This window comes from Thunnus albacares, chromosome 20 (genome assembly GCF_914725855.1).
Source record: "Thunnus albacares chromosome 20, fThuAlb1.1, whole genome shotgun sequence".
Taxonomy (NCBI): Eukaryota; Metazoa; Chordata; class Actinopteri; order Scombriformes; family Scombridae; genus Thunnus; species Thunnus albacares.
Window position 1 is genome coordinate 15,689,534 of NC_058125.1, and position 15,210 is coordinate 15,704,743.

A 15,210-nucleotide genomic window follows, 5' to 3' on the forward strand; every position below is an offset into this window, starting at 1 on the left:
GAACTGCTTTAATGACAGATATTTAACAACACAGACACCAACAGAGATCACAAAAGTTATTTTCATAGTTTTGGAAGCAGCTCAGTCTGATTGTTTTAACTGTGGGGAACAAGACTGAAGATCCTGGTCGACAGGAATTATGAGTCACACAGACATTCCCGATGGACACAAACAGATATTCCTGCATGCAGACAATTCAACATAACCTTTTACATCCAAACACTCCATCTCAACCGCACAGGGGGACACATCCTGCACACACAAGCATACAAACATCCATGTATTTATGGCTGCAGCCCCTGTGACTTCCTTAAATAATGGGGGGCATTGTCATTGCTTTGTGAGCACAAACACCATTAAAATGGTCGACAGCACTGATGGGGGCGAAAGAAAAGACAGATAAAGGGCCGAGGAGAGAAAGAAAGCCATTCTGCTAGGACTGGTGGCGTGTACAAACGGAGAACATGGCTCCTCTTCTAACAGCTGTACACTAGAGCGTGTGTGTCTTTTTATTGGGGGGTGTCCACCATACGTGCGACAGTGCGTGTGTGCTTTTGTGTGTTGAATCAAACAGTAGAAGATTCATTGTAGTTCTCAAACAGTGCCATTGTGGGTTTTTCTTGGTAGCTGTTGTTGCAGGGCCTCTTTTAACATGTGTGTATGTATGTGTGTGTGTGTGTGTGTAGTGGGGGGGGGGGGGGGATGGCACCATCGTGGACACTCCTGGAGATGAAGCGCCCACCCTCGCGTTGTAATCCCACCACTGGAGTTGTTTATCCTGTTTAAGGCCCGCCCTTCGCTGGGGGGACAGACAGCTCAAATGACGCTTGTCACAATCCCTTGTCGTCTTAAATGGCTGACAAACATCAGGCTCTTTGTAATGGTGGTGCATCACAGAGGTTCCTTGTTGAGGAATCTTCCTTTTTTTTTTAAAAAAACTTTCATGTAAACCTTGTAGAGAGGGCCAGGCAGGACAACAATGACTGCTGAGCTGGGCACAAGGGATGATGACGACAGACAGACAAGATGGTGGTGTATAAGAAAATTCCTCTGGAAGAAATATTTCCTGTTGATGAAATAACCGCTGCTATATGATCACTTGTGTTATCATTACTGTATCAAACGAGGCGCAGCGGCGCTTGGATCTAAATGTGATTTGAGTGGAAATATTTCAGCTCTCATGGGGACAGCCAGGCTGAGGACGTGGTTGGTGTAGAAAATGAACAGGGACACCCAAAGACTTGATCCTTTCTCTGGCAAACAGGAGAAGGCAGGGAGAGCTTCAAAATCACTTTTCAGGCATCAAATAATTAATTGCTCTCCCCTCTTGCTCGCTTCCCCAAAGTTTCTCTCCTGGGGCCAGATGCATAAAACTCGTGTGTAGATTCATGACTAAAACTGTGTGTACGCACAAAGCCAGAAATAGGCATTCTTTTTGTCAGATTTATAAAGCTGTGCTCTGTGTGGTTCTGTTTTATACATCAGTTATTGTGAAACTGGGCGCATGTGCACAAGCCTCATATCCACTCCCACAATTAGCCATAAATGGATGAAGACACGCCCTTAACCAGCCGTTTTCATATCAATTCGCTCCACCAGTCTGCACACCTGTCAGTGAAAGAAACAGGAAAGAAGATGTGCAGTTTCACCGTTTGTGTTGCACCGGCGAGGTTCTCCAACAGTCAGAACAGCTGTCATCACACACGACTGTGCAGCTCTTTATATCATCCATATCATTAATTCATCACATGGACCCGTAAACCATCGTTGGCAGTGATATCTCAGAAATGCAATCAATGATTAGTTTGTAGCTCTCACATCTAAACCAACTTTACAAGGTGTGACACAACTAAGGATAAAATAAAAAGAATATTAACAGCAAAATGAAATGTTGACTCCCATGTAAATTTAAAAATGATAAAATGAATCACACAAAAGTAATTAATCAATGTTACCTTAATAATTACGCCTTTGCTTGGCATTTTACAAATCTGTGTAAGACAATCACACAATCAGTGCAGTTGGTTGTCAACCTAAACAATGTTTTACTAAAAGATTCCAGCTCTCACCTGATATTTCATCTTCACCTCATCACATCACCCTCAGATTGCTTTAGAAAAACATGTATGAAGAATGCATACACGTGAAGTGTGCACATTCTCACTGCACATTCTGTGTTTATAAATACCAGTTCATGTGCAGGAAATGGCGTATGCATGGTTTTTGTGCGTACACATCGTATATGCATGTGGGCCCTGGTGTCTGTATGGAAGACACAGCTCCAGTCACTTAAGGAGGGTTAACACCCGTCTAAATTAAATATTAAAAGGTGTCTGTACCTGCTGCTATTGTTGCCCCTTGGAATAAGATATAACCTATTTTTGACAAGTTTTCATCCTCAGCCTTCTGCGGTGAGACGCTTGTCGAAAACCAAATCAGTGAATGGGGGGAGTGGTAGTGGGGCGTGGGGGGCATTGATGAATAATCTAGTTCATATTCCAACGACACCCGCCGCTCAGAGAGGGAGAGAAAGAAAGGGATGGAGAGGGAGAGAGATGGGCAGGTGGAGAAAGACAGAGATGGACAGAGCAGGGGAAGATAAAAGCAAAGGGGAAAATGAGGGATGGGTAAAGGGGAAAAAAGGAGAAAAAGAGGGGGAAAAAAAAGGGTGGAGAGGCAGATGATAGCCGACGTCTGCCAAGGTATCACATGACAGTGCTCCTTTTTAAATAATAAAACAGGACGGGGGCTCTAAACAAATCGTTATCTCCCCACCTCCATGCATCCTGCCTTCCCTCTGCCCCTCCCTCCCTTTCCTCGCTTTTAAAAACTTGTTTTAATGCCATTTCTTAATGAACATAATAGCTCGGCACTAATAATGAAAAGAAAATAAAAACATCTAAAAACGCAGAGGGGCCCCCGAGTTGTCGCCGGCGCTCAATTATTTCCTTGTCAAGTGGGTCTGTTTTTAATGAGGCCCTGTGGGACTGACGTCTGTCAGTCAGCCCTGACTTTTTGACACCATTACAACTTCAAATAGAAGCCGCCGCCACGCTGCCTTCCACCGCTCACTCGCTAGCTATCGCTCCGCTCATCTGACAGGCTGGGAGGGAGGTAGGGAGGGAGAAGGGAGGGGAGGACAGGGAGGAGGAGAAAAGGTGGCAGGAGAGGTAGAGAGAAAGGGAGGGGGTGGGGTGGGGGGGGGGGGGTGGCAAGAGGGATGGGGAGGGAGAGAAAGACAGAGAGATAGAAAGAGGGAGGAAGAGAAGAGAGCACATCGGCACGCAGGTAGGCTGCACATGCACGCACACACACGCACGCACACACATGCACACACACTGTGCACTGGGTGAAAAAACAATCACTGAGGGTCATTACCAGATGAGGTTTGTCAAACTGCCAGGGATTTCACCCCCCCCTCCCTTACCCCCCATTTCCATGCTTCCTTGTTCACTTCCTTCCTTCTCACTCCTTTTTTCTTCTTTCCTTTTTTCATTATTCCTTGACTTTAATGATAACTCTTGGTGGGTCGGCCCCGCATGGGACGGTCAGAGGCACACTATTTTGTTGGCCATTAATTTGAGGCTTTGAAGCAAACGGCGGCGCTGCGGCTGGTGAGGGCCTGTGAAATGGTGGTCGGTAGGGTGGGGGTGTAGGGCACCCCCGCATCTTTGAAAATGAAGACCGCGGCCCTGAAACAGAATAGCAAATGTCCTCGCCGGGAACAGCCACACCGGCCACAGGAGACACATGCACACTCTAATACTCCTCCGTGCATCTACTGTATGTGCATGTCTGTGTGAGTGTGTGTATTTGTGGCGTACAGAGCATTACCTTCATGTATCTCAACTTCTGAGAATTTTCCAAATTTTGCTCTTAAATTTAGATTTTCCACCAACCCCCTGAAGAATGGCTTTCCTCCCGAAGAATTAAACAGCAGTAAATTCAAGCACACGTTTTTCAAACACCTGCAAATGTATCACATCATCAGTCAGCGTACAGATAAACACAGAAACAAGGACTGCATCACAATCTTCAGAACTTACAAGTTCTTAAACAAGTTAGCTCCATTTACAAGAACAGAAGAAGAAGAAGAAAAAAAAAACCTTTAAGACGCAAAACTAGAAATTCACACTTTGCAGTTGGTCCTGGTGTGCAGTCTGCATTTTAAGTCTAATCACTGAACAACCAAATCAGAAGAAAACATGTGGTTAATGTTCACTTTGAATACATTTTAACTCCATAAAATATACAGTTCTAGCACAGAAACTTTAATTGAAAACTCATTTATAAATAAATAATAATAGAATCACTTGTATTGAGATCAAAAACACTATACATGATGCAGACTTAAATGTTAGTACATACAGTATGATGCAGAGGATTCTCCACAATGACAATTATGTCAAAAAGAGGAATGAGCTATGGAAATCTGTGTTTGGGAGGTTGCAGGGGCATTGTACCAAATGTGTTATTAAAGCTGGTTATATGTCAGAATAAACCTTTCTCTGTATTGTATTTATGTATTGTATGTGCCAAGGTTGGGGTCAGTTCCCTTTTGAATTAAAATCATATTTAAATTGGTAGATTTTATTTTATTTTTTGACAGCTGAAAACTCTCTGGAAATGCTCATATATCCTTTCTTGAATGCAATAATTGAAAATAAACAGTTTCGTCTTGATAAAAATGAAAAATAGTTTCACCTTGATTGACTGAACTGAAGTTGAACTGACCTCAACCTTTTTATGTGCATCCCCTCGTTTCAAGGCAGCGCCACTCATCTATTTTGGGCTCTGCTGAGCTTTTTAAAGGAGGAGCGTGAACAGCATATCTTATCTGAAGGCACTGTCCTCTGTGCTGTGTAGGGGCTACATGAAGAACAGCTGAATCATTTAGTTACAGAATCTCATACATACAACAGTATGTGTGTCTACTGTTGGTGTTAATAACAAACATAGCGTGGGCCCCCAATCTATGACTGTCACTCATGCACTTGTGTGAACATACATGTGCACACGCTCTTATACCTCTTGTTCTGTCTCTCATGCATGCACGCAAACACATCCTGAGTAACACTTGACCCATGTCAATCACTGAAAAAAAAAAAAAAAAAATCTACATATCCGAGTCTGCTTAGAGTTACAAAAAATCCCAGGCCATGTGCCCTCGAGGACAGGATGGGCTGCAAAACCACACAGATCAACACCATGAAAAATATTAACTATCATAAAAACATCTCCCCCTATTTGGGTCCCTAGAGATGTAAGAGCCTGACAGAGAGGAAAAAAAACAGATGAGAATGGAAAAAGAAAGAAAGAAACGACGAAAAGGAAGCAAAAGGTAAAAAAAAAAAAAAAAAAAGAAGAAAGAAAGAGAAAAAGAAACAGCAAACAGGAAAGGAGAAAGATGGAAAAAAGCTCCCTGTCAGGCTTTGGAAACAGTGATTCATGGGGACCATTTGTCCTAATTACAGCCGAACAACGCTTTTGTCGCTATTAATCACGCGTGTGTGTGTTGGTGTTTGTGTCGGGGTTGGGGGGGGGGGGGGGGTGTGTGTGTGTGTATATATATGTGTGTACATGGGAGATCAGTGGCCCCGCAGATTGAAATAGATGGCCAGGATGATGGTGAGAAGGATGATGGCTCCGAGGATGAAGACCAGGATACGATTCTGGATGATCCTGGAGAAAGAGAGAGAGAGAGAGAGAGAGAGAGAGAGAGAGGGAGGGAGAGATGGAGAGATTAAGTTGGGTTCACAGAGGTCATGCTGTGTCTACAGAGAAAAGTAAAACACGTAAAACAGTCACATGTTTATGTGCAAACTAAATGACCGGCCATCAAGTGGAGGCTTATCGTGTTTAATAGCTACCATGAGGTCTGCATACATGGTATTTATTAGTATACAATCACTGGCATGGGAGTGTAAAACAAACACACACAATATTTCCTAAACGGCAATGCTCTTGTCTAAAATTTCTCATAAATCATTTCTGACTTGCACACACGCTCGCAGCCTCTGTAAAAAAAAATCTCATACAGACCTGTGTACACATATGAACACGCAAAAAAAAGAGCAAGACATTTATAAACAAGCATGACACACAAACACGCACACAAGCAGCAGACGGGCTCTATAACTTTATTTGCACAATAAAGTGGAAAAAGTGGCTCAGTAGTTTCCTGGAGGTAATAAAATCACTGAATTACTGATGGAATTTGCCATAAAACGACTCACTCTTTTGCACATTTAAATTTTCCCACTGTGACCTAAGTAAACTTGACAAGAGCGGGCTTTGTACCAAAAAAACACAAAGCTGGGGAGGGAGGGCCAGAAAATGTTTGAGGGCCGGAGAGACAAGAAGGATACAGAGTGGGTGCTGGTGTAGCTGGAGAGTTACGGGCCGAAGCATCAGCAGAGTGAGCAACTCATCTCGTTGTGTGCGTCCCCAAAATTCTCCAGAGTTTGTTAACCCACACATGCACGCAATGCGCGCAGACAAACACACACCCAAACCCCCGAACCCTCTGCTGCTCCTGACAAATGAGAGAATTATCACATTTGCTGACATGTGGAGGGGTGGAGGAGAGGCCGAGGAGGAGGAGGAGGGGGGGGAGGGCACTGTCCACTTCTCTAAGCAGGAGATGAATAGCCCATGCTGTGGCCATTTATCACCGGGGAGGGGCGGCTGGCTGGTTGCTCAGTCACCCTGCTACCCTCTAAAGCCCAAGTCTGAGCTCCACGCACCAGTCAAGCTCCTTCAGTCCACCAGCTCAGACCTGCAGCAGCCTCAACCAAACACTAAAAAGCTCAAGGCTATGGAAGAGAAGAGACAACAAAAATATAAACAGAAAAAGTTATTTCCTGCTTACATCTTTGTGTATGTTTTTTTTTTTTTGCAGAGACGTGTCAACCTTGCACAACTCCTTTGCACAAATGTATCTCTAGCCACATATTTATACCCACTGATGTATATCAGTTGCAAGGGGAAACAAGACACTTTGTCTTTTTCACCAACATACTGTAATGCTCTCACTGCATAACACCAGAGAGCTCATTACAGCTACTGTTTGTAAGTAGCCCTGCTTCATAAGTAGACACTTTATCCTTGAATAAATGCATATATTATCATGACAGTGTCATACTGCATCTTGCTAAACCAAGTCTTATGCAACATAAGTAACAGTTATGGTATATTTTTATATCCTGCTGCACAAGATCTGTCTTAGGTCATGGTAAGGTTTCACCCTAAAGGATAAAATAAAAACAAAAAAACTAGTATTAAAAATAAAACTCATACTGTACTGTATATGCCGTATGCCCACATGTCTATGTTGTGGTGATAGTTGAAGCAGCATTGAGGATGCTATGATAGGCCAGTGTGAAATGATTGGCTAAAGCCAGCTGGGGAGGAGATCCCACAGAAACACTAATCAGAGCATGCTTAGCAAGGCCACGTCTCCCCCTATTAATTGACATTCATTATGTAGAATGATTATTTATCCCAGCCAAATACCCAGAGGAGGCGCCTGTGCACCATGAATTTGTGATTTGTGTGTGTGAGTGTGTTGGGAGGATCCAGATTGCTTTGTCTTGTTTGTTAATTTTTCAGCTGGGAAATGAGGGGAGGGTGACTAGAGGCCTGGGGGTGGAAAAACGAACAGGAAGTTAGTTTTAGCCTCATGGATGAGGAGCCTGGGTGCTAAAAGAGAGAGAGAGAGGGAGGGGGGGGGTTTCAAATTCTGTAAGAATTGCATTCATTAAAAGGAGTCTGATTTGGTAGCAAACAACGCTGAACAACTTCAAACACTTAAATGTTCAAAGCAGTAAGGAATATGACAGTGCTGCGATTTAAGAACTTTTTCTCAGGGGAAACATATTTTAAAAATACTTACTTTGACCTAAACTGATTCTCTGTACACCAATCTAACAAAACATGTCTTGGAGTGTAATGTAAAGAAGCTAATCTTAGTTATGGCAACTTGAACACTTAAACAGAAAGTTGATACTATTTTAGCACTGCCCAGTCAAAAACCTTTAGCTGCTGAAGCAACTAACTCCTGCGAAGTAAGGTGAGGTAACATTTAAACCACTGTGAGCAACAAAATGTCATAATCTCACACATCTCTTTTCTAATGCTCGCAATAATTCAAGTTAAACTACAAGATCTTGTGAAGTTTATGAACCAAGTGTCACCTGTAGGCGCACGTACACATACACACACACACACACACACACACACGCAAAGATCTAGCCAGACAGACTGGGAGGAGTTAAGTGGAGGTGGAATACTGTCATAATTCACTTAAGCAATGCTGAAATCCATTTTTACAAAAAATAGTGTCAGTGACACTGTAAAGAGCCACAGTCTTTCCCGCTGACAGCTGAGCAGTGAGGATATTAAAGTCAACACACTCCCTTAACCACCACAGAGCTACGACGGCTGGGAAGTCGGTACTTATGTTATATTATAGCCTGGGTGGGATTTTTTTTTCTATTCGAACCACAAGGTAACACTAGAATGAAACATTATTGTCACACAAAGTGATACAATTTAACATTTGGTGAGCAAATCTACACTAGTATTTAAAAAAAACCCTAAAAATGAAAAGGATTTTGCTCATATTCCATTTAAGTTTCATACTTCTGGTCACTCATAACAAGTTGTTTCTATAAAAAGAAAAAAGAAAAAAAAAAAGAGGACAGATCATTTTCATAATCCTCTGGACGACTCATCTGCATCCTGTAGATCTAATCTAAAGATTTGTATTTTGTATTCAGCAACTTTTACTATCATCTCACAAGTCAAATTAGCTTTGAAAAATCATTTTAGTTTCCTTTTAAATTCCCCAGGCAACAGAAGCAGCTAAAATAAAACTTACCCCAAAAATACAGAACACCTGCCGCCCCCCCCTAACGCCCCCCCAAAAAGAAATAAAAAAATTCCAAAAATTGGGAGGTAGGAGAGTGAGGAACATGGTTTTCGTCTGCCGTATGGTTGATCCTGTCCTGACACGTGGCCAGACAGAACAGAACTTATCAAACCGGATCCATCCTCCAGGTTTGACACTTGACATAGAGGTGGGGGGGGGGTGGGTGGGGGAAAGGGAAGGGGAGGGTTTGGGGATGTGTGAGTGATACACACAGCACACGTACAAGGGTGCAGACGTACATGCTGACCCACATATACACACTCCTATACACACAGAGTTTGAGAGGGCTTACCTTAACCCCGCTCCCTACTATGATACTATGATCCCCAAGTATTTTCTCTGTCTGTCCCCCCAACTCCGAACCCCCCCTCCCACTAAAAAAAAACACTATAGACAGACCAACAGTAACTGTAACTGAGACGCCAGCCAATAACAGCATGTAATACTGGCCATTCTATTGGCTCCTGATGTTTCTTCATCGCAGGCAGCCAGTCAGCTAACACTTTACTAGATGGAAATACACAGAAATAGAACACTAATGTTAGAGAGAGAGAGAGAGAGAGAGACAGAGATGAAGACAGTCAAAATGATGAGTGTAAAGGAGAAAAATAAAGCAAGCAGGAAGGATGGAAACGGACAATAAAGCAGCTGAGAGTGAAAAATAAGAAAGAGAGAGAGTGGAGAGAGACAGGAATAGAGAGGAACAGAGAGAGACAGAGAGAAAGAGAGAGAGAGAGAGGGAGGAAAGGAGAGAGAGAGAGAAGTCCGTTTACCCGGGGAGGCAGAGCTGGAGGAGAGGCTCCTCGGAGACAGATGAAAATAATGAGGACTTTTCTGTCAGGAAAGATTTACAAAATCGTACCAGTGTTATTAAAATTTAAAATCTCCCGTTTTTTTTTTTTTTTTTCTTTTTCTCCCACCCTCTTCCTCCCTCCCTCTCTTCCTTTCCCTGTTTTTCCCCTCCTCTTCCAGCAGCACAGCCTTATTACCAGCTCTAATGAGCACCGGGATACACCTCAGCTCTGTGTGTGTGTGTATGTGTGTGTGCGCGCGTATGTGTGTGTGTGTTGAGGTCCAGGTCCCTCGTGCCAGCTCCATCAGCGCCCCACATTCCCTGGTCCCTTCAATGACACACAAAACACACGAGGGTGGGCACATGGACACACATTGACACACGTGTACACAGACACACATACACAGCTTTTGATGGCTCTCAGAGGTGGCTGGACGGACACACACACACACACACACACACACACACACACACACACACACACACACACACACAATCTCCACTAAGAACAAACTTAGCTGCAGAGTTGCATCTCTCAGGCCCTCCCCTTATCCCTCCTCTTTCCACTAGTAGACCAATAAAATAAAAATCAATGACTGTCTGAGCCATTCTGGCTCTCCTCCCTCCAAATCCTGGGAATATACAGCATGGGAGAGGAGGGGAGGGGGAGAGGGGGAGATGGGGAGAGGGAGAGAGAGGGGGGAGGGAAGGATCAATGTGTTCACAAATGGTTTGAGTGATGGACATGGAGGTGGAGCACTGGTGTGGGTAGGTCCTAACTAATGCATCGACTTGTTATCACAAACTAATACAAATAAATGTTTCATTGTAGACCGACACATACACACACACACTGCTGTCTGGGCTCAAACACACACACACCTGCCACATAAACACACACATGACAAAACAAAAGGTGAAGATGGGCCCGCGATCAATCCAGTTTGAGTAAAGAAAGGTGAGAAACGTGCGACAACTCAATCAAGTGAATGAAACGAGGAGGAATGAGGCAAAACCATCCAGATCGGGTTCACGTTGCTCTGCAGAGATAATGACTTGACCTGTTTGCTAGAGAGATCTGATCCCACCACGTACGTTCTGCCTATTGCCCCCAAGGGGGGTGTTCGAGATAAATGATGAGTTTTTTAAAAAAACTTATCATTTATCACGCACACACTCGAACACACAAACACACACACACACAGCTGGAGTAGACCTTTAATTGCAAGCCGTTTACTGTAATTATTTAAAGAAGTCCCCAACATCATTTAATTCCCCAAAGATAAACAGTATTTAAGAACGCGCCCACACCTTGATGCTCACACTTAAGACGCCATTGTATACTAAAAACACATAATACTGTATAGATGAATGTCAGTATTATATATTCATGTTTTCCATTCATGTTGTCTCATTAGCATATGACAACAATCTGTGATATAAATGTAAACTAAAAGGTCAAACAACCACAAAAAACCCAACACATGACACATATCTGGAGCCTTTTAGCACTACAAAACTGATTGAAAGATCTTTTGTTTTGTTTTGTGTGGACCCCAGGAAGAGTAGCTGATGTTCTGCATCAGCTGATGGGGATCCTAATAAAATCTTAAATAAAATCCTAAATTCTTAATACACAGACAGCAACTACTGTAATTCTTAGCTATTAATATTTTCTGACTATGTTAAAGGTTTGTTTGAATCAACAATGGTTGTAAACATAGGAGTAAAACTGAATTCATGACATGCAGAGAAACAAAGATTTGTGTTTTCATTAAATTGTACATTAGGTTTATGTAAATAAACCTCAAAATTATGTGGCCATAAGAATATATGTTTGTAATTTAAATCCTTGTCATTTTACAATGAGGCTACTGAAATGTACTGTATTGTAATGTATATTCAAGAATAAAATCAATTAGACAAATTCTATTGTTCTCAGAAGGTCTTTGTGCATTTATCTAGTAATCTTACTAGTTTCTTAACATTTTTCAGTTGAGATTATTGATTCCTTAAAAATTTCACAGACCTTTTTCTGACCTGTATTGACCAAAATGTTTTTTTTTTTTTTTTTACAACTGAGAAAACTGACATAAAAGATGGACAGGTTTTTATTTGGAACACGTGGTTGTAGCAAGGTATTTCATGTCAGTCTGATTTTCTCTCTCTCTCTCTGGCTCCTACTTTACTCCCTCTCTTTCTACCAACTTGATGCAGGAGAACAGCACTGGGGCTCTACAAGTTCATCCATTTTTTATTTGGCGGCTAACAACCCCGGCCAGCAGCAGCCTAGACTGGGACCCAGTTCTCTCCCGGAAAAGGGTTGCGAGAAGGAAGGGAGAGAGAGGCTGAGAGGAGGAGGAGGGATGGAGAGAGAGGAAGGTAGAAAGGAGGAAATTCAGCGTGGGAGGAGAGTGTATATACAAGAGTATGAGAGAGATGTAAAGAAGGATAGGGAGAGGGAAATGGAAAAGAGACAGAGTGGGTGAAGGAAAAGGAGAAAGAGAGAACACATTGCAACTGTGTCTGGAATTTTTAAGAACTTTTTTTTTTTTTTTTTTTTTTTTTTACCAGCAGCAATTTCAGGTAACTGCTGCAGCTTCTCCTCATCCCAGTGTGATATACAGGTGGCTTTCTGAGCTCCATACATACACAGATCACCAGATCATTCCCCTGCCTGGTTGCCTGCCTGAACCTTTGCCCTCCTCCTGTCTTCCCTATCTCTATCCTCCTGTGTCCTCCTTTTGTCCCCTCACTTGTACATTCAGTCCGTTCATTCAGTTCTTACATTGCTTATTTACTTTTTTCTACTTTTTCTTGACTCCCGTTTCTCCTTCTCTCATTCTTGCTGGAGGGATAGGGTGCTATGCAGTATTTTTTTTTCTATGTTTTCCCTATATAGTTTTCATGTCAGTGGTTTATAGTCTACAGGAGCATGTCAACAGCCCGTATTTACAATTGTCAACGTAGGCTGATGAATATGACCTTACTGAAGGCTGCTGTAATGACGTTAGTTCCTGTACACTTACTATTCTGGGTTACAATGCTTAGAGGATCAGTATGGAAAAAAGACAGACAAGGAAATAAGATGATTGCCTTATCTGACTACACTGTAATAAGGAAAATGTTCCTTATAATTGATTGTCAGTGCAATACAGTGGCAAATGTATTAATTGAGTCCAGGTCACACGGTAGTAGATCATGGAACACTGCTGATATGTTACAGGTGTATAGAATAATATTATATACTGTATGTGAACTGGATAATACTGCAGTTTTGTAATTCTAGTTTAGAAAAATAAATATCTAACCTGTCAGGGTGCAAATCTATGCAAAATGGTTGGGTGAAGTTCCCTTTGCAACTCTGTTAAGGTCATTGTTAAGTTCACCTGATATAGGAGGAAAATCCAGACATGTTACTTGCTTGAAAAAAGCAATTTGTGCTCAGTGTTTGTTAATTAGTTTGCAGATTGCTCACTTACACGTGTCAGGATTTATAACATGAAAAGGAGAACATATAACTGATCGCTACTGAACTACAACTTGACTCGTGGATTATAGAATACGCAATATCCCTACACCCTGACAACTGACATTCCTCTCCGGTTCTCCTTTCTGCTAAGATTTCCCAAAACACAAAATCCCCCTTGTATACATTCTGCAAGGGCCGGAGGCCAGCTGCAGATCCAATTACTGGCCCTGGTGAAAAAGGGTGTAACATTAGACATTAGAGCTGTAGGCCTCCAAAACTATGATGTCTATACATTTTTATTGTTTGTTCAGTATTGAAATCACATTCAAGCACGTACATAAATCATTTGTGCACACTTTTACCCGAGAAAGAGAGGGAAAGGAGAAGGAATGAAAGTAGGAGAAGTGGAGCTAGGATGCTTTTGGAGCTGTAGGACACCTGAGGCAATGGTTTATGACATTTGCATGCTTAGTATTGGTAGAACGTAGTGACAAACAGAGAAGAAAGAGGCTGCTTAGGCATCACACAATATTTCTTAATCTAATTATTGCACACACACTCTTTTAAACATAACTTTTCAAAGTATGTGTGTTTTTATTAGTTACTTTTAGACATGTCTCTGGTTGGAGTTCGTGTCAAGGAAGCAGGGAATAACACATCTACGATCTGATACCTAACACTGACTCTATTGTTGTGAAATTTGACCCGACTTCTTCAGGCATACTGATAAAATGTTTGGACTCACTACATAAAAATAGTCACAACAGAAAAGACTGCTCCACGAAGTTTATTCCTGTCTTTAATGATATTTTAAAGATCTGATAATTGGGAGAAGACAAACTGTATATTTCCTTATCATGCTTCATCCTCCATAGTGTTATTAGTTTAAATTGTTTTATACATGTTAGAATCAAAGCACTTATCTTCACAAGAACATGTCACTGGCAGTTTTATTTTGTGAGGTGCCTTCAACTGGCTTCCACTCAAAACAAAGCCATCAGATAAATGCTTTAAACTCCTTGGGTCCCAAAAAGACGTCTGTTTAGGATTCCGTGACAAAGAAGCAATGAGGATATTAGTGTTTATGTCTGAGTCTTTTTATTAACTGGTAAGGAAGCTCCTCCGCATGGTGTTTGTTTGGCAATTTAAACTAACTCTCCAAATATTTGCCTCAAGTCCCATGTGGTTTTAGTTTTGCATCCTGTGTGTCTCCACATGATGTAGTGATATTGCCCACCAGCATGCACACAAACACATCTACGCGGAGAACATACAAAGTACACACACACCCACACATGCTGACCCTTTTCTTATACAAACATATACAGAGCCTGCACTGGCCAAGTTATAACCACATTTTTGCCTGCAAACATTCCCATACATATGTCTTTAAAAAAAAACAACATTTTACTACATAACACTGTTACATCTTATGAAAAAGTTTGTTCACATCTGCAGTATTTCTCGACGGTGCGCGTTGCACTCTGCTTGTCTCGGTTTTCTATCCATAAATAAAATACTGGATTACAGATCTGTTACATCTCAACAGAGTATTTACATGATTATGCATGAATCAAAATGACAGAAGTTGTAAAACAGTATACATTTAAACATGTTCTTTTCTAACAGATGTTAAACATGTCCATGAAGCAGAAACAGAATGTCTCCCAATGTTTTTTTTAATCTTCCAGACTAATTATAAGAACCTGCATTTAAATAATGCTGATGCATAGGACAAAAAGTTCTATGTATGTAAAATCTATGGCACGATGCTGCGTGGGATCAAAATGTGACTAATTTTTTCATATACTATGAGCAGCTTACCTAAAAGCCTTTGCCATGGCCAGATATTTTAGTGAAAGAAAAAAAAAGGAGCATTTAACAAACAGATATTGGAATTAGGAATAACACAGCACTAAGTCTGCCCATAAAGGAAGCGCCTTAAACTTCCTCAGAGGTTAAGGGTCACATTTGTGTGTCAGTGCGGACAGAATGCAGACTGACCAAGCTTGG

General features: G+C 41.8%; 1 protein-coding gene across 2 annotated transcripts in view; it reads right to left on the reverse strand.

The window, feature by feature from the left end:
- Positions 1-3,501: 3,501 nt before the first annotated feature.
- Positions 3,502-15,210, reverse strand: part of vti1a (vesicle transport through interaction with t-SNAREs 1A) — a 119,752-nt gene continuing 108,043 nt past the window's right edge. The window contains exon 8 of one of the 2 annotated variants that reach the window (XM_044337303.1): positions 3,502-5,682. In XM_044337303.1, the coding sequence (XP_044193238.1) occupies positions 5,589-5,682 (94 nt within the window). In that variant the 3' untranslated portion in view covers positions 3,502-5,588. The remainder of the gene's footprint in view (positions 5,683-15,210) is intronic. The other variant, XM_044337306.1, reaches the window with a different exon arrangement.